We start from the raw sequence: 25764 nt of genomic DNA, 5'->3' as shown, positions 1-25764 counted from the left end.
TCATCGTTAATTATAACTTTACCCCTCTGTAATTCGCGAAATGCGGAACTTTCTCGTGTGTGAAAGAAATAACTTAAACGTACCTAAACTAACAAACTAAACTATAAAAGTCCCATTCAGATAATTAAATAATAATAATTACCATAAGTGTTCTTCCAAATAATATATATATATATGAATCCTGTGATCTGTTTGAAAGAAATATAGTATGTGTGCTATTAACCCGGCCGCGGTACCGTCCGCCAGTACCAATAGGTAACAAAAGATTTAGACGAACACAACCACGTATAGTTGTATCCCTATGTCTATAATTAACGGGGATTTACATACGTACGTTATTTCTAGGCACAATTTTAAACGCCTTTTAACAAAAATATCCCTCAAGTTTTTACCTTAAAGGGAGCCACCGGAGGGTATGCTAGCCAGTCTGCCTATTCGTTTCAAATTTCGACGCTGCACTTTTGTGGCGCTGAATCTGCACGTCCAACTTTGTTTCAGTTTTCTGTGGGAGAAGCCTGGTTCTAGGTGGCCATGGGGGGATACTTTCTATTCACTCCCCTCGTAGCTAGAAGAGGGCTCGGAAATCCGCGGGAGGGAAATGCAAACCCTCCGATGGCTCCCTTTAAACTATCCTTGACCTTCATTCATTCATTCTTTTTAACTATTAAAAATTAACACATAGTTAATCGGGAAAAAGTTAACGAATCCCTGTAAAGATTACAATGCTAAGAATGCCCCATTATCAATCACGTTAGTAAATTTGGGGATTTTTAGATAATAATGCTATCCAAGCTTATTGCGGCCCCATTTTTGGGAATTTTTAGGGAAAATCAAGTTGACCAAAGACCTTTATAATTATTTTTATCAGTAGTATCAGAAGTGAGATCAGACTAGAAGTGAAGGGCTCTAGCTTTGATAGTAGATCCTGGCACTAGTGAACAAATTTGAGGATTTTGCGCCGCTTCAATCGCGCCTACGCTAGAGAGAAAAAATTGGTCGAGTTCCAAAAACATTTCCTATCCCCTTCCCCTCAACCTAAAGCGGCGAAACACGGACGCGGGTGCTTGAATCTAGTTCGGCCGTCTACCACCGCGAGCGTCTCACGTTTTGGAGGGGAAATTCTGAAACCGCCACTAGAGGGCCAACCGTTGGTGTGTTATCAAGAATATTCACTTTCGCCGAGTGAAGAATTTGGTTAGCTCAGTACTTCTGGTCTCATCTCACTTCTGGTAGTATATAACCGCAAAAAGCCGAGCGTTCAGACCATATTGTGTTCATACTTTTGACGTATGATTGATTTAAGTTTGCAAAAAAAAACAACGCTATAGGCTTAAAAATTAGATACACCTTTTAATCCAAAAATAATATCAATTAAAATGGCCAATTTTAAAATTTATCAATCAATCAATCAAATCGAATGAAATAATATATCTCTGAAAGTAACGATAGCCGAAATGAGATTTATCGAACTTTTATCACACACTTTAATGTTATAATACAATTAAGCTGTAAGGTTTTTTTACAATATTTATTATTTTAATTTTTTGAAGGCTTATTTTTTTATAATTTTAATTATTTTTTCACAAAGAACGGTAAAAGATAAGAGCTTGAAACTGTTCGGTTAAGTTGAAGCGAACAAGCCACTTTACCGGTATAGTTCGTTCGAAAGACAGACAGACGATAAAAGGGTTAATATAGTTATTTTTATTTTTTAGTCAGTTTAAATTTAAAGATAAAATTAGATTCATTCCATTTTTTTTAATAGGCAATATCCCAATTAATTTATTTAATTAATTACTTAAGTACTTATTCCGATAACGATACTAAAGACCTACTAAAGTATGTAAATTTCAAAAAACAACCCTCCAAAGATTTACAGGCCTATTTTTTAGACAATCTATGGGAAATATATTACCGTTGGGTATAAAATAATTACCTAAACACGGTAATTAATTTTAGGTAATTTAAGAGGGGGGGAGGGGGTACTGTAATTAAAAATAGGCCTAGTACAAATTAAGCTGCTCAAATCGAAATCCTTTTTGCCCGCGTTTATTTCTCTTCGTAATAAATGTAAACTGTTATTCTCTCCTATTGTTGTTAATAACAAAAAAAAAAAAAAAAAAAACACGTCCTCAAAACTTCATAACGGATCGTTTTGATCAAATCCTGTTTCCCTTTAATGTTTCTTGTTGAAATTTACAAAAGAAAAAAATATCTATAAATGTGTAATTGTACTATTTTCAAAATAGTTCAATGTTTTATCAAGTGATAATATAAATAAAGAAAAAACTAAAGGTTTTTTGTGAACAAGTTTATAATGGAATTGCTATTCATACAGTAATTCATCTATAAAATCCAAATTGTAGTAAGTGAGTCACAATACGAAGTAAGTTTTGTGCAAATTTTTACTCATGTGCCGAAACGTTATAAATAGGTGTGTGTATGTTATACGTAGGGACTTAGGACTTATGATTAACTCCTCCCCTTTCCATCAAAATAGACAAAATGGCCGAGAAATTCACGGGAAGAGGTGGGAATGTCATGACCTTTGTCCGGTCTTTGTCCTTTCCTTCAAAATAGACAAAATGGCCCAGAAATTCACGGGAAGGGGAAGAGGTGGGAATGACGTCATGACCTTTGTCCGGTCTGGGGTTGCCATTAATAGACTAAAGGCATCCCGTGTTATTTCCCTGTAGAACTTTATAAAGTCAAAGGTGGGGGCTGCCATTATCTTTGTGTATAAGATATATACTATTGGCACTTCATTTTATTTCGCCATAGAACTTAATACAGTTTAATACCGGGGAGCTGCCATTATTCCATGATTTAATTGCAAAATTATTATAGACTAGTGGCAGGTTATGTCCGCTCCCTATTGCTTAGACTAGATACTAATGAGATTGAATGTTTGTAATTAAAGTAAATTCTATTGATAATATTAATTAAGCTTAATAAATTAGGTTTTAGGGGCCCCAGTGAGTTTTTCACTCAGCTCCCATAGTTTTGGCGCAATATGACTATTCAGCAGTATATTTGGAGGCCAAGGTTGTTCCTGACAATCTCTATAAAATTTCCCCGACTCGTCATCCAATTCTTCATCAACAGCGCAATTAACGAGAGTTTGACAACCCTGACTCGGGGTGCGAACGAACAGGTACGCGGCGGGTAACAGCAATGCCATTGACCAATAGGGTATCTTCAGATGACGTCCCAAGTTGGTCCAAACATGACCTGGAGAGACAGTGTAGACGTTAACCTTGGTCCCTTCAATCCTCTTTTGAAGTTCCTGAGCAAAGAGACAGTTGGCCATTTTGCTGTTACAGTAGGCGGAACCTTTATTATATTCTCTTTCAGTTGGGTTCAGTTTGGCCAGGTCAATTTGTCCCCTTTTACTTAGCATTGACGTAACGATAATTATTCTACTGGGAGCTGATTTTTTCAAGATGTCAAGAAGCAAGTTTGTCAGCAGAAAATGACCAAGATGGTTAACACCCATCTGCATTTCGAAACCATCCTCGGTTTGCGTGTAGGGGCATTGGAAAACGCCCGCGTTATTAATAAGTATGTTCAACTTTCCTTCCGTTTTTTCAAAATCCTGTACAAAGTTTTTGATTGACTTAATAGAAGCCAGGTCCAACCTACGTGGTACCAATTCGCCCTTGTTGGTGATTTTTCTAATTTCTTCTATAGCGGCTGTGACTTTGGTGAAGTCTCTGCAAGCCAAGATGATACGGGCATCGCGCTTGGCTAGTTCGATGGCTGTGGCTTTACCAATGCCAGAATTAGCGCCGGTAATTACGACTACTTGGCCTCTAAGACTCTTCTTGCTTCGACATTTTCCCCATTTGTAAACACGATATTGTCGTAATAACACTAATCCGGCCACTAATCCGAGTGGCAACGATATCCAAAGGATGCGGCCCATCTTTATTTACTGTCTGTCCTCGTACCTGAGGATTGACCCGATTGTCCTATAACACCGTTGATGTAACCGGGCGGGCGCGCGCGCACCTAGAGCTCGAGTCTCAGTAACGATGTGATTCCGTGGGATTTGTTTTTAGCCCCATCTAGGGAAGAACGGGAAAGTTACGTAACCTAAGTATTATTACGCGCGCTTTATCATTGTAAGCCTGCCACGAACAGTCAATTAGCGTGTCATTAGGCCTAATTTTAACTTGAAACAAGGAGGTAATTATAATTTGTCAAAATTAGTCGCGGTGAGGAATAACTAGCTTGTAATTAAATAATTATACGTGCAAGTAAGTTAATAATATAATATTCAATTAGTTAAGGGGTAGAAAATGGTAACCCAACTCCCAAGTGACCCTAACAGACCGCATGGAGGTTACAGGTCAGGTTGACGTCTTGTCTCCGTTGTGGGGTGGGTTCAATGGGGATTAGAGTAGATTTGATTTGAAGGTCATGCACTTGACTACATTCAATAAAGGAAGAAAAACAAACATCCCAAATGAACGTGACCTTTATTTAATTTAGAAAAACGTCGAAATCCACAAAAAGTTTAGTTTTTTAAACAAAAAAATAAATAAATTTAAACCCACATCGATGATATCATGATATGGGTAAGATATCCTAGAATCCGGATTTCCTAAACTACCCCTTCATCAGTCACTGATACCCTCCCGCGTATTTGGGTAAAAACGGGATTATACTTCAAAAGTAATGAGGGAGGGAAGCGCTGGCTGTGCCTAAGACTGCCTAGGCCGGCTGTCGTTCGGGGTCAATGGCAAGCGAAGATATCTTGTCTCACGACGACTCGTGTTTGTGTAGTAGTTTCATACTCGTAGAAAAGGTATTATTTTGGGCATAAGCGCGTATTGAGGGTCCTGTTTAATTTATTTATATCTTTTTTATTATTCATTCGTAACCATCCATAAATAAAGTTACCGATATCTTTGCAGCTCTATATTGGAACTTATCCATCAAGACGGTGCTACAAAGTGTCAGATTTATTTATTTTTATCAATTCTTTTCTGGCGAAAAATGACTCTGGTTCCGCTAGCCGGCCGGTTATGTAAGGCAAGGCCTCGGCTATCGCGTAAAGGATTGTTGCCGATTAAGAATGAGATTCTTTGGAATTCAACGACGGTGATGATACTCCCATTGTGAATGAAATAAAAACTTTTTCTTTTGCTCGACGAACCGAGGCCATTGTGGGGGCAAATCTCTGGAGAGAATCGCGGCGAACGGTGGACCAAGTTACGTCAAAGAATAATAATATCAAAGAATCAAATATGAGGTCTTGCAGCGGATTTCATGACCTGAAATCAGGCAGTATCGTGGTGTGCCATTATGCCATGGTGAGTTTTTTTTTAATATTTTTTGGACATCAATTTTTATTTGTTATGTCTATGTTTATTCATGTGTCACGTGTCTGTCGTAAAGGATAGGGGATTTTTGTGATTGATGGTGAGTTGGGGTTAGTTTGTAGTGTGATGATATCAGAGATTCATCTATGGGTTTATATCCCTTGCTTCGAAGTTGAATTTATTCGTAAATATTGAGAAAAAAGGGTTGTAGTTTGAAGATATGACGTCATGCAATATCGAACTAATACCCGTATGCCCCCAAATCAAAATATTGAAGTTTTTCTTGAACATTTTAATCAAAAATTCAATTAAATCAACGATACTCTATATGCAAAATCTTACCGCACCTTAAATCACTTTAAAATCTCTTTTACTAAATTCCCACCCCTTTCCTTAAAATTCAAGCAAAATTTAAAGTTCCTCTTAAACGCGTAACATGCCGGACTTCCTTAATATTTCGTTCGCGCATTTTTTTCTGGCGTCAACTTAATCCGCTACACCTCTTCACTAAAACGGATGCACATTGACAAGCTTTACCTTTGTTTTAACTTAACTTGGTATTTAAAACGTATACTTCGGAGAAACTACGTGACCGCTTATGTTAAAGAACCAGTTATATATAAATCCCTTTAAGATATTAATTTTTTATTCTTTTTTTTTTGTGATGGAACAAGTTCATTATAGCTTGTAACACTCGCTAGTAACAAGAGTTAATATTGTCCTTAATGGTGATTGGTTCGATTTGGGGGACTGGTACGTACCAAGCTTTTAAGGCTTAGTCTTAATGGGTCTTCAGAAGTAGGCGTGAGTTTCGGTACGTAATTTCAATCCTACATGGGTATTTTGAACTTTTGCAGTTAAGCTGATTTTACGGCACCCACGACTTGTATCCTTTACAAGGATTGACCTTATAGTATATGCATGCCTTTATGGTATGACTCTTGTACAGTTAGTACCAAGAGTTATTGTAAAAACGCCCTAGGAAGTTAGTTACGAGATAGGAAATTATTAACCTCTGACTTCCCTTCCCAAGAGAAACAATTTTTGTTTAGAAATACGTTAAATTTAACCTTTGACATCTTAGAAACAAATTTTAAACTGACGTATAGTACATGTACCCAACAACTAACATTCCTCGAGTTGACTTTTTTTGGCTTGAAATATGTCAGATTTTCAAACAAATTTAAATTGTTATTCGCCTTACAAAACGGTACCTACCCCCTCGATGACATTTAAGGTCTTTTGTGCCATCCTAGGTCATAGTATTGGGATATACTACCTTGGTGACCTTTACCCTTTATTAAGGCCACCATGTCAATTAAGATATGTCTAATAATAGTACACAGAGCCTAATTAAACGAGGGATGCGTTATAATATTCTAGAGACAATATTTGCGATAACAATATTTAATTTAGCGCTATTTATGTCTACTTCCGCTTTACACGGTGCACTTGAACTCGCGGATATTAAATTTATCTCCCCATAATGCTTTGCGTCGCGGAAACTATAGATGGGGTTATAAAATTTTAAATTCTTAAGTGGAATTTCCTTAGTAAAATTTCTCACGAAGGTGCTAAATTTTATACCGTAAAAATGACTGCCTAAAATCACGATCAAGGCTATCTTTAGGAAGCTAGATAAAATATTATAGTCAACGACTGAACTTAGCCATGAAAAATCCAAGAATGCAATTAACGTAATGATTTTACGGTAAATATAAACAAATAACTTTGCTTAGATTACCTAATAAGTATTAAGTACCCAGACATAATGGGGTATGAATATATTTAATCCTCTCATTAATAATGAACCATGAATTATAAAACGTTTTTAGGAATTTTAATATAATCTTCAGCTTTATAGTTTGTCAACGACCTTGCTCAATATTCATGAAATAATTTTTAAAATTCTCTAATAGATATATATTTAATTTATACGTTTATCTCGTCTTAATTACAATGCCTAAAGACACGCGACTGTATGTACTGGAGTTAACGCAATTCAAAACCCGTTTTATGACTAAGTACTTTTATAAATTAGTAATTCAAGTCCCTATCCGCATTTTTGAGTCGAAAATCCGTTATTTATTTAACTATTAAACGTGGTAAGGTATTTGAAGGTTTAGGGTTTGGTATATTTTAAGCTAAATCAATTCAAGAATTATTATTTATTTTTTTATTTCCGTGCGTGGAAAAGCGTCACCTTTAATATCAAAACACCCCCGCTGTGGTTTTACCTTTTGACAAGGTTTTTTTTCTATATAGATTCTAAATAAGGAGGTTTCTTCTCTTATCGTACAACTAATACTTTTAGGATGGTTTGGCGCATTGAGATTACACGTGACTATTTTGTTAAAGAACTATAGCTTCAAAGCTCTTTTTGAAGCAATCAATCTTGGGCTCATAAGTTTTATATCTATTGTCCGGCAGGGTTACGTTTGAGATTTTAATAAATAAGATTTTGATTGAGTAATTTCAATTGAAATACCTTGATTTGGTTCCCACCGTTCTAAGTAGTGTGAACTAAATAATAATTGATGGGATTAATAATTTGGAGGTTTAAATGCTTTTTTGATTACGAAGGTACCTTGACCACCCAGTATCGGAAAATGTTATAAAAGTTCTTCGATTGTAAATTATTTATCATAGATATGAAAAATACGCGCAAATCTTGGCTGGCAGTAACAAGTTGTTTTCTATCGTTAGGCTTAGCGAAAATAAATAAAAACTATTTAATTCATCAAATTAAAGAAAGTTAATTAACTAACTACAAGGATTAAAGCATTAATTTAATTTAACTTGTTAGAAAATAGAGTAGGGCACCTTCCTGTTGGTGTTTATAACCTTTATAGATAAAAGGATTTAGAGAATAGATTGAATCGAATTGAATGTAGAACATCAAAATAACATTAAATATAATTTAAGTAAGTTACATTGGGTTATTAGTGTTTTTCGTCGGACATAGAGAGTAACTTCCCAGTAATTCCCTAATTCCGTTTTAATGGAGAAAATCTATTATTATCGCTTCGTAAGTTAGTCAAGCGTGTTGAAAAATGTTGGAGGGTTCTCTCTCTCCTCTCGAGATTGAAAACGTTAGCGAACCGGAAAGGCGAGAAAATGATTTCAATATTTTTATTATTCCAATATATATTTATTTTTTTTTTTGATTTAATGAAATGTGTGTTAGATTCGGAATAACGATTTTCGGTTAAAATGTTTCAAGGTCCGTATATATGTTGATCGTGACCCCCTTTCTGACGTTTTAATATTAATATTAACTATTTTTAACCGTAATATACTTTAGTTAGATCCTTTTGAAGTGAGGTGGGATGAATAATTAATGTTACTTAATGTGATCTTGTTGAAAGAGCCATGAAACATGACCTGGGAATAATTTTTATTATTTCGTCTAAAATATTTTTAGAGGTATCCAAGCTTTATATTATTTTAAATATTCAAATATTTAAAACTTAGCTTAAACCAGAATTTTCCCACGATGTAAGCGAATATGGTTATCGCCGTCGTATCTTCTTAGGTCTATGATCTGTTTAGTTTCGGACCACTAATTTTTCAATTATCATATTAATATTTTTCGCTTAAAATGCTAAAAAGTCTGTAAGCCATTTTCTCGGTGCGTTACCGTTGAAACTTTTAAGGCAGTTTAACTTTACCCATGGTTACCTTTCCATGCCTTCCGTTGAATTAATACCTAAAGATAAAAAACTCGCGGCCTTTTTATATAGCGTATTGTCTTAAACAGTTTAGTAATATTATACCTGTATCCATTTCAAAATTATTTAGTATTTATTTTTATTTTGGGGTGATATTTTTCGAGGTTTGTATTATGTATGATAAGTTCCCAAAATGGGCCGATTTTATTTCGCTATTTTATCCCTAATTTCAAGTATTTTTTTACCCATAATTGTCTGGTATAAATTGGAACGAAGGATTATTGTATAGTATATTTATACAAATTGGTTCAAGTAGGTTAAGATAGTTTTCGGTTAAAATACTCGCGTTTTCCTTAATTTAGTCTGTGTTTTATTTCAATCATTTTTACTCGAAATTTAGATGTATTGATTTTAATGATTAGTTTTTAACGAGTTCCCATAAAGAGTCGATTTAAAATTGAAACACAAAACGCAGACGCAAGAGATAGAAATCGAGAGTTTTTGGACGTTTTATTCCAGATTATTTTAGCTCGATATACAAAATGCTTTCAAATTATAAAATATTTACTTTTAAAATACAAGAAACACGTCTAAGTTGGTGCGTGGTCATGTCGAAGGACCCTAAGTGGGGTAGACATGACGTCATATAAGGGAAATGTAATTAGCTCTAGTCAAAATAATGGGTATTTCAAATTGGAACTGTATGTCCATATAATTTTAAAGATGTAATTTATTTAGAAAAGGCTTAAAATCTATAAATACCATACCTTTTATGCTTTCTAAGATTACCAAAAATATCAAAACGTAAAAAGGGAAAATAATCCATAACAAAAACATTATTATAATCTTCAATATGGCAAATGTGAATCCAAAACCTATTAAAGCTCAATGATAATAGCAAAATGACAAAATTATGGGGTAAAAAATTCAACAGTTTTCAAACTTTCTCTATGATAACTTAGAAGACGCATACAGGAAACGTTAAAACACTAAAGATAGACAGTATATCGACCTTTTCCATTATAAAATTTGAATAGCAAATTATATGTGTGTATATATATACACCCTCGTAATATTCCTACAAAAAAGAAGCGTATAGTAAATATGACATATCTTCCTTAATCTTTTAAAGATTAAATGAAGCTTTAAATGATTTTCTAAAGAAAGATGAGGGGGAGATATGTCGAAAATCCGCGAACCTCAGCGTGTGATGGTGTAAAAATGTCCCTCAACTTCCGAGGACTTACCAAATATTCCTCCCCCACTTAATTTATACAGAATGGGGGATAACGACAAATATTGAGCTGTTTATATTAGAAGTATATTAAACTCGAAGTGATCAATTTACCCTATATTATTTTGTCATTTTTTTTTTCAATATACGTTTTTCATTTTTGTTGAGGTTTACAATAAAACTTGACTTTTGCGAGGTATTGTGGGATTGAACTTTGTTCCAAATTAGTGGTCGAACAAGGACGTTTGACCATATCCTTAAATCGAACAAAATACTCTAAATGGGGAATTAGGTTTTGAATCTGACTTAAAAATTGTTTAAGGCTAGTTCCCACTAATTTTCTAGAGAAAAAAAAACTACATTAAAGAAAATCGCTGAACTTTTGCAATCGCAAGTTTTAATCACTCAAAGTGGGAACCAGACTCAAAATATCTCAAAACCCTATGAAAACTGATTCTAATAGACGTCTTATACGCAGGTACACCAATGTAAGGGAAGTAAATACATACAACACCTTCGTGTTAGTTTATTTCTGTTCGCATTTTTAAATCAAAGAGCACAAACTATTTCCCCCCAAATGAACCCAAAAATATTTTGGCGGGGGTCTTGGAAGTTAGTAAGATCTTAGCCCAGGTTCGGAGGAGTTTTATTTTCAGTTTACTTTGCCGCCTGAACGCACGCGTTCTTTTCTAAGGAGATTCAAAGCAACCTACAAACGGGAAGAAAAAAAAAATAAAATTTACCTGAAAGAATAGCTTTATACCAAAGTACAAATTTGAAAAAAGAAGAAAAAGTTTCCTAGCTAGCTATAAATTTTAAAGTTGTTTTTATTTCCAAAATAATTTTTTTATCTACCTGTCTCTTTTCGCTTGAGTCGTATTTCTAACAAGATTCAGTCGCGGGAAACAGTTTGAAGTAGTCGCTCGTATCGTGTGGGCTGCTGTGTACAGTCAAAAGGTGCGTGTTTTAAGAAATGTCACGTGTTGAGTGCAGTCAGTGGCAGTGGCTAGTTTCATGCCTGATATGGATTTAAAGTGTTTTGAAGATGATTTTTTTCTTGTGTCTGGGGTTTTTGATCTGAATATTTTAGTTTATTTTAATTTATTTAGTGGTCAAGTGATTATATTTGAAGATTAGTTGTTGAGTTGTCATTTTGGGTTCTATATTTGTTTGTAACTTGTCAGTGGATTTAAATTTTGGGGGATTTAATAACAAGGATTTAAATCGGTTTATGATTTTATTGTTAATGCATGCGCAATACGGACCGTATAGAACTTGATGACAAAGTGGTATTGCTGACTTACATGTCAAGTAAAAATTACCAAGTTCTTAGCTTAATAGCTCGCTTAATAGTATATCATAATAGATTAGTTTTTTTCTAAGGTTATGTTTTAAATTTGCTATAATTTTTAAAGCTTGTCAGCTACCATTTTAGTTAGTATATTTAACTCATTAATTTGGCAAGTTTTGTCTCTGGGTTTGATTAATTTAAATAGTTTAAAATATTCAGATCAAAAAGCCATGGTCTAAATTGACCCTTTTCGTAACCTCTTGGTGTAGATTAAACCCCGAATGAACTGAGCATCATGTAAAATAATTTTGAGCCCGAAATGCGCGTCAAGAAAATTAACTGTGTCGTAGTAGTTGTGTTTGTGTTGTCGTCGTTAAAATGTTGGACGTTGAAGGATACCCTTACACTAACCGCAGGAGAAATTGGCCCAATTTAACTCTTAAAGGAAGGCGACTAGCTCAGGTACAGATTGAAATATATTTTTCATTTTCGATTTCTTTATTTTTCTTGACCCTTTTAAAGAACGACGTGGTGCTTATTTTCTCCCTTTTCATATATTTTAAATTAGGGTTCAATTACTTCCTTGTAAGAATTTTCTTAAACTACTATTGGGATTATAAGTAGAAATATATATGTAGCACTAAGGGGTGGAATACTTCCTTAAGAAAGCTTAAACTGAGTTAAAGGAATTCAATAAGGTTTTTGTCACATTTCGAAGTGTTTCTTTCTACTCAACAGTGATATCTGGAAAATTAGCTAATTTCAAAATATGCAAATTCAATATCAGTGAGGTTTTTGTAGTGGGATACCCATTGGCCAGGGAAATTTTTATACTTAAGTCAGGTTGCGTGATATAAAATGCCTTGTTAACTAATTTCTTACCCTGAAAATTGTAACTACCCATTAGAAATAATTTCTGGCAGCCCTGAAATAATTATAATTTCTAGCTTTTCCTTACTCCTTAGGTTAATCGAAAGGTTATCATTGACTAATTAATTTTGGCCTTAAAAAATCAAGTAAAATTCTGGAATTGAGTAGAAAAAACAGGGAAATGTCAAAGTACAATTTTAATCTGAAAATATTAGGGGAATTTGACAAGTGACTGTCCCCTCGGGCAAGTTGCACTTATACCCAGACGAATGTCCCGATTTTTTATGTTCACCGATAACTTATACACTTTATAAAAAAATATATAGAATCTTAGACTGGTTTTTCTGAGGGTTCGAACACGTTTCGACTTTTTTTATTAAATGTTTCTTTAGAATTTGCGCGTTGTCCAAGGTGTGGTTCTCGACAGCGTTTTAATGAATATCGGACCCAACCTTGGTGATTCGTAAAATTTACAGTGATTTTGTATTGAACTCCAAATCTTGGACACTCAAAATTGTGGGGTTCCTAAGCTAAGTTTTTTATAGGCATCAACAAAAAATTTAGTTCGTGTCGAAGACCTCTAGCTGCTGATTTTTTTTTAAAAAATAATTTTGGTTTTATAATTAATATTTGCAGACGCGTGTGTTATAGTTTTAATTACAATTATTACAATTTTTTCTGTTGCTGAGTTTTAATGGGGGGAAAGTTAGAGGGATTTCGTGACGTAATGTTTACGCGCTGTGACTTTGAAGGAAGTTTACAAGACAGGAAATAAATTCACTTAGAAATTTGTTATTTCATAATTCTTTCTTCATAAAAAATAAATAAAACCAAAATTTCCCACGCCTACTGAAGTATTTACCTTTTATATTCTTTATATTTTTAAAGGGATATTGAATAGGATCATTTAAAACCTTTCTTTCAAGGTCTTTTAAAAGTACTTTCACGCGGAAATACTAGGAAATATTTGCGCTAAGCCTAATTTGAAATAGTGTTCCGATTTAAACATAGCTACGAAAAGAACTCTTCCTTACTCTTTCAATTAATGTGTTCCTCAAAAAGACACTCGCGTCAATTGAGTTTATGATTTACCAAGCCTTTAACTTCACTCAACCTCGTCACAAAATGACTTGAGCTTACCTGTCCAAGCTTAAGATCATTTGTTTCACTTTTCTCGGAGTTTTGTTATAATAATAATAATAATAATAATAATCTAAGCTTTTGCCTGTGAAGGGATTTCCACACTAAGCCTGTGGCTTGTTTACAGGTAACAACACCCTGTATAATAAAACTAAATATCTGTTGTCCATTTCCTACACATTCATGTCTGTATATTTCTTTGACCAAAAATGGTATTCTACATTCTAAAGATAATTTTTTTCTCACATATCAACTGAACTTCTTTCAGACACAGTCCGCGAACTGTATATAGAAACCAGTTTTATATTAGATTTTTTTTATCTGCTTCTAATAGAAATTCTTTGTAAAAAGAAGCCCCTGCTACAAGAATCTGTAGGTTTATTTATATTATTGGCCATAAAATAAAAAAAAAAATACCTCACCCAGCTAGTAACCGTGGAATAAATACTGTACATAGCTTATCGGAGGAGACCACTTGGGCAGTTCACGCTTGAATAGCTCAAAATGCGACCTCCGCCGGTATTTCTTATTTAGGTCTTAACGTTCGGAATCTTTTATACTTGTCAGAATCTTACCGCTATTATTTATTTTATTCATTCATCACATGTAGAGTATTTTTAATTTAGTTTTTCTTTTACATAACGGATGTAGTCAGGTGTTTTTATGTAACGCCTTAGATCCGTTGAAATTTACGTTAGTGTCACCTTTTTACATGTTTTGGCTAGTCATTTTTGAGGTTGTTGAGTATACGTTTTATTTTTGAGGTTGGTTATTTGTAAGTAATTTAAAATTAATGTCATTTTGTAAGAACCTTTGATATTCTATGAACCATAATAGGTTTACAGTCCCATCTTTCCTAATGTATAGTTTTTTTCATTTTAAAAATACACTTAACATTAGCGAACAAAACCTTACGTTATGGAATATAATATTATATTCACGAATGAATGTAAAACGTAAAATTTTCCCATGAAATTCTTGTAGAGTGCATAACCCCTTAAAAAATATTACCAAGTACCCGTTTTTGGTGTACAAATAAAACTTTCGGTCAATACCTTAGAAGTTTAGCTAGAGATCCGAATCGGGTAAATAGTTTTTTTTAGTGGCTAGATTGAGAGGTCACCTACGTGCGTCTAAATTAAATCCATCTTGAATGCATTTACTTTGCAATGAAACTAGATACAGTTTATGAAAAAGTTGGAATGAAATTCGAGATAATATGTATTAGAAATCCATCAAAAAGTGAAACTGGATTACTTAAAAAAGAAAAACATTAATTCGTGGTTTTTCCGTATATTTCATCATTATTTTCAAATGATCTCTCTAAGCTTACGTCATAATTCAAAACCTTTCTTAATTTATAAACCTCGAAGATTAATCAACTATGTACCAAAATGTTTATCAAAACTAGGTTTTAATTTGTTCATATTTAACAACGTAATGATCGTATCTATACTTTTAATTAAGCTTTCACTGATTACCATTTAACATAATTAACCTTAATTTAAAAAGACTAATCCTCTTTAGAAAATTTCTCGGTTTCTTTTCGTACAAAAATAACGAGTAATTAAAAACTAATCCAGTTTAAGTTAACGCTCGAATAAACACCAAGAGAGGACAGTTTTGCTTCTTCTTTCGAAAGTTGTGTCGTGTTACGTCAAATAACTGGTGGACAAAAAAAGAAAAGACAAAAACACTATAAATGAAATAGACTGTGCAATACAGGAAATTTAATATAAAATTATTTGAACGTGTTCTCCCTCACAATATTTTAAGCGCGTTCCTTATTAAAAAATTGCTATTTTGTAATTGAATTTAATTTCTTTTGAATACGTGTTTTCCGACTAACTTCCGATTGGAAGTTAACTTTTTTTTGTGGTTAATTTTGGGGAACTGAATTTTAAAGGGATAGTATTGTCGCAACTTCATTTCATTGTCATTTAAAGGGGTAGTAGCACCCGAACCTTAACACCGAAAAATCACAGTCCGTCTAATACGATTTCTTATTGGCTATTTACAATAGGTTAGAGGTTGTATTATTTCTTCGTCAGAAATTCTTTTCCGACCTTCCCGAGATCTAAAAATACTCCTTCCGTTATTGATTCGACCTCGTATATATTTTTAATTAAAAATTCATTAAATAATAGAATATTTTGAGCCGGTTCGATGAGTTTCTTGAAAGTTTTTAAGTACTTGGAAATTGGACACAATACGTTTAATATTACTGAACCGAATCGTTTAAAGTTATCATAGGTTAAATTCGTGGTGTTAAGTTTAAAACCCCTTTTTAAACACGAAACAACCAACGCGTGTTTTTTTTATATTTGACTTCTCTACTTCCGGTTCCCACGCGTCACTTTGTTATGCAATTTAACCCGTAATTAAAAAATGTAGCGAGAGTTTTAATTTGGCTTCTTAATTTAGTAACGAACGTATAATAATTAAACAGAACAAAATACAGATTGATTGATAAGCCAATAGACAGTTATGACTACTCTTGCCAATATCACTGGTTTAATTTAGTTCAGTTCAGTTCAGTTAATCCCTACTGCCATCTTTAAGAATATGAATGATGTGTATAAAACTGCAGACGACGAACTGTGTTTAGTGTCGCGCATTCCTTATAGATGTCGTTATTTAATCCGTAAAATATTTACGTTTATTTCGAAACGAACTTGGGGCGGAAGCGAAAGTTAAAGCTGAGTGATCCTTTGGGCACGCTTCGCCAACCGTTTAATGAACGATTATACCCTCTCTTAAATTTCATCCTTCTTTGCTTCTAAAATCTCTCCACGTTTTAAAGAGAGAGAGCCAACCCATTCGCCCTTTACCTCTATCTCTTTCTCCCTTTCCCCAGGTGTACAGTCATTTCAGGTGAAAGATACGCTTGAATGAGTTTTCTCCGCTTTTCCAGTTGAGCCGGCCAAGTTCATTGGCGAATTCCTTCTTTTAACGGCTCTTTTCTGCTTGAATTAATAGATGAGGTGATTAATAAGTGATGCCCCATAAATATTGTAATACCAAGAACATTTTGCTCTCAGATATTTGGAGTACAAAGACGTTAGATAAGTTAGCAGTCCACCGAAGTCCTGTTGTTTGTATCCATAGCTTATGACGTCTACATACCATATATTTCGTTTTAAGAAAGCAAGGTTTAAACCCCAGATTATTTTAAAACGGTCTCTATGAGAGGGTAAAAACCTAAAACCACGTAGATACTTAACCACATCGTCTACTATTACTAACCAAACCTCTACTTTCCTTGAATATACTTTTTGAACGCGATATTAATACAGCTTTAAAATTAACCAGGATAACCAGCTAGAAAATGAAACGAATTGAACTGAATGACATTTTTTCTTGTTCAGTTGTTATAAGCGAGTTTTGAAAGGGTTTATTGCTTTTTTGACAGAAAAAAAACTGAGCTTCCTTCATGGCTTTTATTCGCTTGACGCGCTGTTAAATCTCGCTAATTGACTATTGTGGGAGAGCATGCAATTTTACTACCATTAAGACTTATTTAACGCATCTATTATGAAACTGAATTAATTTCACATTTTGTGATCTATTAATAAACGTTTAGTTCCGAGGAAAGTTGAGTGACAAGGGCTTGGATTAAATGAGCTCTACTGTTACGCGTTATGGTCTCTGTAATGTAATTAACATCTCATTATGAGGTATGCTTTGATAGGAATAAAGGTTTTCGAGCCACGCAACGAAATCCTCGAAACTACTAATTAATTATTTAATTATGAATGGGTGGTATCAAAGCAATTTCCCCTATTCAAATATTATTATTTAATGATTTAACCGACTTGGTTATCGAGTTTATCATTTAATATCTTTTGTAAGATACAAAGGTACTTAAAACGGAAAATATAGCTCGGGAATAGAAGGTAGAGTCGACCAAAAGCGTTCTCCATTCATTTCCGGTGCTAATACTAAGCGCCAACCAATCAGCGAGAGCCGGAAACGGAAGTAGAACCAAATAACCGTAATATCCGAGACAGGCCCCCTTTTCCAATACTAGTTTCTTAGATTATAGTAATTGCAAAGCGTGTTCAACTAGGGAGTCTCAATTGAACTGACTTTTTGTGGTTTTACACGCGGTTTTGTAGAACCTAAACGTCTATCCAACTGACCTAATGCGCGAAACGTGAAACTCTAACAAATCGTGATAAATTTATGATCTAGTTGATGATTTAAATTTAAACAATTTTTTTTATATATTATGTATAAAAAAAGGTTGGGTTGTAGTACTATTTAATTTCATGATTCCAGCCCTAGGGCCAAGCATTTGCTTGAGCTTGAAGAAAAATAACTGCACCACACCCAACCCAGGGTATTTTATTTTTGATAACACACGCAAAACTTTGCATTACATCTTGAGGCGTTAGTTTCCGGCACACTTTTTCTTCTCGTACCAAGATGGTATGCCTACTTCGAAGTTAGAATAAAATATATTTATATTAAATATAATGGGTAGTGTTTTTTAAGCTTTGATTCTATCTAAACCGGACGTAATTTCCGTCAACAATTAGTAATTTAGCCAAACCCAGATTAATTTTATAGTTAAAGGTGTTTAGTTCAGTAATTTAGCCAAACCCAGATTAATTTTATAGTTAAAGGTGTTTAATTCAGTAATTCACCTTACTTATTTTAAATCTGCTAGATGCCATATGGTGCAATCATTAAAATCCATCTTTCAACCTTCTCTGACGTCATCAAATCTAAAATTACCCGCCTTACATTCATTCAACCGAATAAATTTTATATTTTATAAAATCTAAAAGGCCCCAAATAAAAATTTACAGATCATTTATTTCAAAAAGAAATCTCCAATAAGACGTGAAAAATCTGATTTTAAATGAGACTCAATATAGCAAAGAACGTATGATAAATAAAGTAATTACCATTGGACTAGCTAGTTTCATATATCTTCTTAGATTGGATGAGTTTTATTTGTGTCTGTCAACTTTATTTAAATTAAACCAGTTATATTTCCGTGTGATTGGTTTTTCTATAGGCATGACTTTTGAGGTGTAGGGTCACCAATAACATCAGGAAATTTGGTTTTAAAAAATTGAAAGTGTATAATGGATATGTATTTTCACGATATCGGGTAATCCCTTCCAGTTTTCAAAAAAGGTTACAGGGTTCAAATTTCGGATTAATTTTTATAAAGTCAGGTTGAAATCGAAACTAAACGAGTTCATCCTATTTTAATTGCGTTGCATTTACGTGTAAGGGAAGCGATTGGAACGCAGTTTCGAGTTATCACTTTAATCTGCGGAACGTAAATACGTATTAAAAAGTGAAACAAACTTTTTAATTTGAAGGGTGTCTGTGATAACGAACCGGTATAGTGTATATTAGTTATCTGTATCAATAGAAATAGATTGAAGTTCGAAGTTATCAAATGATATACGTCTTTATTTAACAAATGGTGTATAATGGGACTTCTATATTTGGTTCCCTTGGTGAACTCTATTTCTACTTTTTTAATTAAAATTTAATAGCCTTAAACTTTCTTTGTTATTTTGGATTTAGTTGATTCATTTATGTTAATTTGATTATGCTTTGCATCGCTATAGTTTGTTAATGAGCAGTTTAGAGACGATAGTAAGTTTGAGACAATCTTGAACTTAATTTTGAAAAGTTTTGTTTTGAGATTTAATTGCTATCTAATAAAAAAATTACGTATTTTAATGTTTATAGCTTGCCCCAATAATTTTTCATAGTTCAAGGTGCCAACCCAGGCTTCCTAAACCGACAAATTATTTAAATTTAATAAAAACCAAATTTATTCGTGTTAAATCATAACTTCCTACAAAATCTTGACAAAATTCTCAACACTTTGATGTTAAAAAAAAATGTTAAATTTCCTTTTCTTAAATTTCGCGAAAATCATTCAATGTGACGAACGGAATTAGAACTGTCGACCTTTGTAAAAAAAGGTTTTCAATAGACAATATCAGTTGACCATTCATACCATATTAAACTCCTTAATAGACGTACAATCACCTTAACCGCATTTTAAGATTGTCCACGCGTTTTAAAAGTTTGTTGTTATAAAAATTCGTTTTTTATTTCCTTGTCAAAGCATCCAAGCGTATACAAAATTGTTAAAAATATACGGAAAGATGCACCTGGAAGAGGTAGATTTTTTTAGCTATGGTTAGTTATTATTCGGCCACATGCTAGTCAGGATGCCCGTGTCGAAAAACGGAGGTTTTTGATATCAAATTTTATACCTAACCCTAAAAAAAAATGGGCGAAGTTTTATATTTAAAACCGCGAGAAAACGGTGTTAAAATTGTTCGATATGAAACTAAGGTTTTGAATCGCGTTCAAGTTAACGGACGTTTTATATGGTTTTACGTTAGCACTTTACGTAAATTTCGCATTGATTAAATGGTTTAAAGTTTAAATTTGATAGTTAAGTATTGGAATAATGCCTCAAAATTATCCATCATTTTTGTATACGGATCGCGGCGGTTGTTTGGGAGGTAGTCAACAATCCAGCACCGTTAATTGCGACTTTCTACCTTACGAAGAAAGACCAGTGACCCCTGAAACGACCACGACCTTACCCGCATTGGGTAATAGGATACCACTCAGACATTTCGGTGGGGCTGTCAAGAATAATTGGTTGAAAGGTGGGATTCAGGTAAAGCTGATTGATTAATTTATTGCTGATAATAGAATAGTTGTACCGAATGTAATTTTAAATGTTTGTGCATGAAAGATAATTAGTAAGAGACACTAAAGCAATCTAGATGAAATCATTTCCCTAAAAACGTACATTGATTTTGTAATTTTAGGCGTGGTTTTGATTGTCGCGTGCTTCCTTAAGGGGCTTAATTAGTATAAATTAATGAATAACCTATATAGTTTCTTTATTTCATTGTCAAGGTAACTATAGGAGATACTTTTGTCGCGTATGTGACCCCTCTGGCTGAAGTTGGTAGCTTTAAATTGGAATTTTATGGGAGCTAGGGCTTGGGGATATATGACAAAATTTTCCTTATTTTTGAGGACCCAAGTATAAATTTTATTATTTTTTTTTTCAAGATTAATTTTAAATATACCGGTTATTGACTTATTAGAGAGTTTAGAGAAAAATCCTGTACAGTTTTAGATGTAAGAGGGAGAATTTCCATTTTGAAATTAAACTTAACGAATGAAATTTGAGTGTAACGAAATTAAAGCGCAGAACGTGTAAGGTGCTACACATTTTTGGGTAACTTCTTTAATAAACTCTGGTTTATGTTTATTTGCAGTGCAGTTAGTAAAACGTGACATCTTTGTTAGTAACCTTATATTCCATGAAATTCAACACCCAAATAAACAAATTCCTTCATAAAAATCTTATATACAAGCAAACCCCTATTGTAAATACCGAAAGGGTCACTGCATAATTTGAAAATGAAGAAACTTCATTGTTTAACTCTTATGCTAACACAGTATGTCTACAATTCATACCTACCTCCCTTTAAACAAACACGGTTCTCTGTTTCCCAATCGTTTTCGTTTGGAATGTGGTTCCGTAACTTCCATTTCAAACCGTGTGTTAACCGTTCCAATTTCAGTTAAAACTCTTAGCCCTCCTTTTGTACCTATAGTAAACTCGGACTGAAATGGATTACATCACATCAATTAAAACTAATGTGGGTAGTTCCTACATGTATCAGGGTTCAGTCTTTAAATACACCGTATTATACTTAAAAATACAGGTTTTCTGTGCGTGTATATATAGTCATACTAAGATTATAACTACTATATAATCTTTTACTAGACAAATTCCCCCCAAAATTCGGTTACAGAGGGGAAAATTTGGGTATTTCTCAAAGTGACTCCACGTGTAAGAGGCCATTAACCTGTACTACCGATGAATTAAATTTACGGGCTAAGTCTGGAGAAAAATTAAAAAAAAAAAAAAAAGAATTCTGTCTTTCTTCCGTGGAAACTTGTTTCGTATTTAATTTACTATATACAGTTATCTGATTCCTTTTATATTGTTATTACGGTATTAGGTGAAATCGTTTTTCTTTTGTATTTGACAGGGTCTGTCATTTTTGGCCCTAATTGTTTTATCTGGAAAATTGTACGAAGTTGATCGGCAAGTTCGTTTCCTGACTGTAGTGCTAACAGAATGGTTCCCAAGTAAGTTATTTCTTTTTTTTTTAAATAATTTTGGAGGTTTTTTTGTTATTTAAGAAAGTTAAAAGTAGATTATTTTGAAGTCGTGAAGTGAAATTTCTGTTTTTCTGCATTATAGATGGTTTTCACACATGGAGTATTCATACCATTTACACCAGGAGGCCGGGCTACCTGGAGGACAAAAAGCAGACGGATTTCTGTCCTCCAGGTAGCCCAGCCTCCTGGTGTAAATGGTATGAATCCTCCATGTGTGAAAACTATCCATATTTTGTAAATTTAAGCGAGAAAATGAAAGACGTGGTTAATTTAAGGGGTCAAATAGTAACTCGTAAACGGTGGTGCTTAGACTAAACTAAATGTTTTGACTCAAAATAACTTAGCCCATTTTAAAACTTTATTAAATGACAACTTTGGTTTAGTCTATTTCTGACAATATCGAGGCCAAATTCGTGTGTTTTTGACTGTGTTCAGACTGCACGTAAGATTTCGTTTAATTATACATTGTTTTTCGACGTTTTCTCTCTATCTTGTACGTTATAGCGATGGGAACTGGGTTTTTTCCTTGTAAAAGCCATCGTTACGATCTCCTACTCTACATATAGTAGTACATATAGTATTGTACGGTTAATCGTTGTAAAATGACAGTTATCAAGTCGTTCAATAGGCCAAATCTCAATTATATTTCATAACGGCGACACAAAACGATGATGGTACTGTACTTTATTTAGGTTTTTGAAAAAATTGATGAAAACACGAAAAAGAAAAAAACCGAGTTTTCCTGAAACTTGATTTAGAATTAAATGGAGGCGTAGTTTATTATCTTTGTTGTGGCTGTAAAGAAAATATCCTTTAAGATATTCATTTCACCATGAATATTTAACCTTTCGCTGTGCTGCTCTGGCCATACTTCTTTCTAAGCTGACCCCCATTGTTAATCTTTTTCAGGCGAGCAACCATCAGATCCATCACCGATTCAACGACCTCCACCAAACTCGCCAAACATCCAGGGTGGAGGTCCACCCATTATACGTCCCGTCAACCCCGGGGTTCCGGTCAACCTTCGACCACCACCTCAACAGCAACATCCTGGTCATACCAGAGTTGGTCGTGCCAGCACCCAACTGCCTACGAGTTCCCCGGCCCAAGTGGTTACGGTGTCCCCAGGCGGAAATGTTACCACGAGTGTCCCCGGGACGGAAATACCAAAGAATGGCACCACCGTTAGTGAAGTGCCGATCATCTCCACAAACACTAGCGAAACTGGTGACAATATTAACGCAACCGCGAACCCTAACGTGTCGGACATTTTATCCACGTTACCCGTTGACGTTATCACTACCGAAATGACCAAACCGGAAGAACTACCGGTTCCACTTCCGGCTGATATTACGGACAGCCAAGCCAGTGCTCAAGTTAATAGACCACCTACGAGACTGCAAGTTTATGTGGCTAATTTGAAATCAGAGTTACATTTTTATGCCTGTAAGATGCATTTATTTTTCTATAGATTTTTGTTGGGGGGTTATAGCAATTTAAGTAGTACTTTAACGAGATACTGAACTACTTGTCGTGTTAATTTAAGAAACAAAACTTTCTTCTTCGTCTTGCTTATTTTGTAGCCTCTAGATATTTTGATTGGGGCGTCTAATATTCCTTTTAATGACTCGAAAGCGTTACTTTTATATTTATGACCGTGTCAACCACGATATTAATTAATTTTGCATAATAATGAACCAATCGGGAGCCAGGCAATTTTTACTCGCATGCATGTTGATAATGAGTAGTTATTTTTGTCCCAAGCCTGAAGGTATATGAATTTTAAAAGAAATAAATTGGTTTTGATTACAGTGGAGATGGCTTCGGCTCGAACCACTTTGATTTTGAGTGTGGTTTTCGTCCTCATCTTTATTCTGAGTTATTGGTGGATGGCCTTTGCCATTAAACAAGCTAGAGAAAATGTAAGAACGCTGGACACAGGTCTTCAACTTATAAATTTAGTAGAAGGATTAATTTTAAACTTCGTTTTGTTTTAAATTAGGGAAGTGTATCTTTGCGCACGATATTGTTATTGTCCGTTTTTGCCGCAGTTGACATTGCGGCCAGTGCTGGCTTTGTTCTCCTAAGGCTTATACTTGTAAGTTTTCTTAATTAATTTAATTGTTTTAGACTTAATTACCTATATATCTTCTTTTGCTTTAAAAGTATATACGTCGGGATCGGTTGTATCCATTTCAAATGCGAACCCCGTCAATTGCGGCTGAATATGATCAACTCGCTGCTTATGCCGCTTTGAGATTGACAACAATGGGGGTACGTTAGTTTAATTAATGTTAAGTTATTGCCAATTACTAATTAATTTCTTAATTTTCTTCAACAGTCTTGCTGTGGTAGCGCCGATATACTAGTCAGCATTGTGGTTGGATTTTTAACGGGATTAAGGGTAAGTGTCAATCCTTATATGAAACGCGTATATATCTTGATTAACACGTTACATGGTTCCAATTATAATTGTAATCTTTACTTACTCAGGTTTATAGCGTAGTTTGTGTTTTCTCCTATTATCGTAAAGCTAAGAGTGGAGCGATGGATTCGTATCAAAAAAGTAATTGTAAATAACATTTATTTTTCATTGTTTATATTTATTGTTTGTAAATTAAGGGTTTTATTGGTTGGTTGGTAACTTAGACCGTAATGTTTTAGATGTTACTGGATCGGAAGCTGTCATTCATCATACGCTAGACAGTCGAGCTGATCGACTCAAAGACATGGAAGACTATGTTCCTAGACCCCTCATTATTAATTAGTAAGTTAATTGATTAATTAACTTTAAGTTATTATTAGTTAATGAGTCAGGCCTACTTTAGGCTAGAATTAAATTAGAAGAAATTTGAGACGATAACTGAGGTAATTTTTAAGAGATTTAGCTAAGTTAGGTTCTTTAGAGAGCCGTCTTTGTTTTTCAATATATTCTACCGCCATCTTCGAAAATGGCTGCCCTTAATAAAAAGTTATACAGTTCTGACTTCGTCATTTTCAATCGGTTTGATGATTTCGAACCATTCTATTACCAGTCCTAAAAAACACCATCAGGCTCCGCCACACAGCGCTGTTCCCCCAAGTCGAACTAGAAGTCGCTTGTCCAGCATGACCGCGACGGGTTCAACCGACGACGAGGAACAGTTGTCCGATTTGAAAATCCAAGCGGCTGATATGCCGCCGGAAATGCAGAAAACTGCCGTGCAAAGCGCTACGCAAGCTATACGTTTGTACAGCACGGAAAAACATATTGCCGAAAGTATCAAGCAGGATTTCGATAACATGTACAACCCCACGTGGCATTGCATTGTCGGTCGCAATTGGGGCAGTTGCGTCACACATTCCAAACAGTGCTACATACGTCTAATATACAAAGACTTGACTATTTTGCTCTACAAATCAACATGAACATCCGTAAAGTGTATTTGATAAACTATACTGAAAGGTATTTTTTAAGTTAAATAAGTTAATTGTGCGTCGAAAGAAATCATAAATTTAGGTAATTGAATTTCATCGATTGTTGTCGCAAATTTCATGAAGTTTTGCGAATTTTCGTGATGTTTTGCGAATTTTCGTGATGTTTTGCGAATTTTCGTGATGTTTTGCGAATTTTAGTGATGTTTTGCGAATTTTAGTGATGTTTTGCGAATTTTCGTGATGTTTTGCGAATTTTCATGATGTTTTGCGAATTTTCATGATGTTTTGCGAATTTTCATGATGTTTTGCGAATTTTCATGATGTTTTGCGAATTTTCGTGATGTTTTGCGAATTTTCATGAATTCTTTGAATTACCTTGAATTATAGGCCTACTATGAACATGCATGAACTATCACGAATTTCATAAAATGAGGCTTTCGACGCATTATACTATGTAGGGTAGTTTAAGTTATTTAAAACCAATTATAAATATATATATTAATTATTTTTATAAATATTTTTTTTATAAAAATATATTAACACGTACGCGAGTGAGTGTGTGTTCGCGGCGCATCGTCATTATACGACGTAAACTTATAAACTAATTTTTTTTAA

At 34.1% G+C, this 25764-nt stretch overlaps 2 protein-coding genes across 8 annotated transcripts; one reads left to right on the top strand and one right to left on the bottom strand.

Moving 5' to 3' along the window:
* Positions 1-1455: 1455 nt before the first annotated feature.
* Positions 1456-4041, bottom strand: LOC149677248 (retinol dehydrogenase 14-like). Its single transcript, XM_089838291.1, has one exon. It carries the CDS (start codon positions 3923-3925, stop codon positions 2957-2959), a length of 969 nt encoding a protein of 322 aa, XP_089694417.1. The 5' UTR covers positions 3926-4041; the 3' UTR covers positions 1456-2956.
* Positions 4042-4112: 71 nt separating this feature from the next.
* On the top strand, positions 4113-25673 carry LOC149677247 (uncharacterized). 7 transcript variants are annotated; one of them, XM_089838288.1, is made up of 11 exons: positions 4113-4188; positions 4920-5318; positions 21600-21699; positions 22642-23178; positions 23545-23654; positions 23735-23830; positions 23899-24006; positions 24074-24136; positions 24226-24304; positions 24382-24499; positions 24768-25673. In XM_089838288.1, exons 2-11 carry the CDS (start codon positions 5253-5255, stop codon positions 25138-25140), a joined length of 1650 nt encoding a protein of 549 aa, XP_089694414.1. In that variant the 5' UTR covers positions 4113-4188; positions 4920-5252; the 3' UTR covers positions 25141-25673. The 7 variants fall into 7 exon arrangements, with proteins under 7 accessions (XP_089694414.1, XP_089694413.1, XP_089694412.1 ...); XM_089838287.1 differs by having other exon boundaries at positions 4123-4259; XM_089838284.1 differs by lacking the exons at positions 4113-4188; positions 4920-5318 and adding exons at positions 11052-11189; positions 11793-11985 and having other exon boundaries at positions 24226-24298.
* Positions 25674-25764: the final 91 nt, after the last annotated feature.

The sequence above is a fragment of the Phalangium opilio genome, unplaced genomic scaffold, assembly GCF_054372755.1.
Source record: "Phalangium opilio isolate 3A_F unplaced genomic scaffold, DU_Popi_V2 ptg000045l_1, whole genome shotgun sequence".
Classification (NCBI taxonomy): domain Eukaryota; kingdom Metazoa; phylum Arthropoda; class Arachnida; order Opiliones; family Phalangiidae; genus Phalangium; species Phalangium opilio.
Note: the sequence above shows the minus strand (reverse complement) of the source record. Positions and strands in the feature narration are given on the sequence as shown.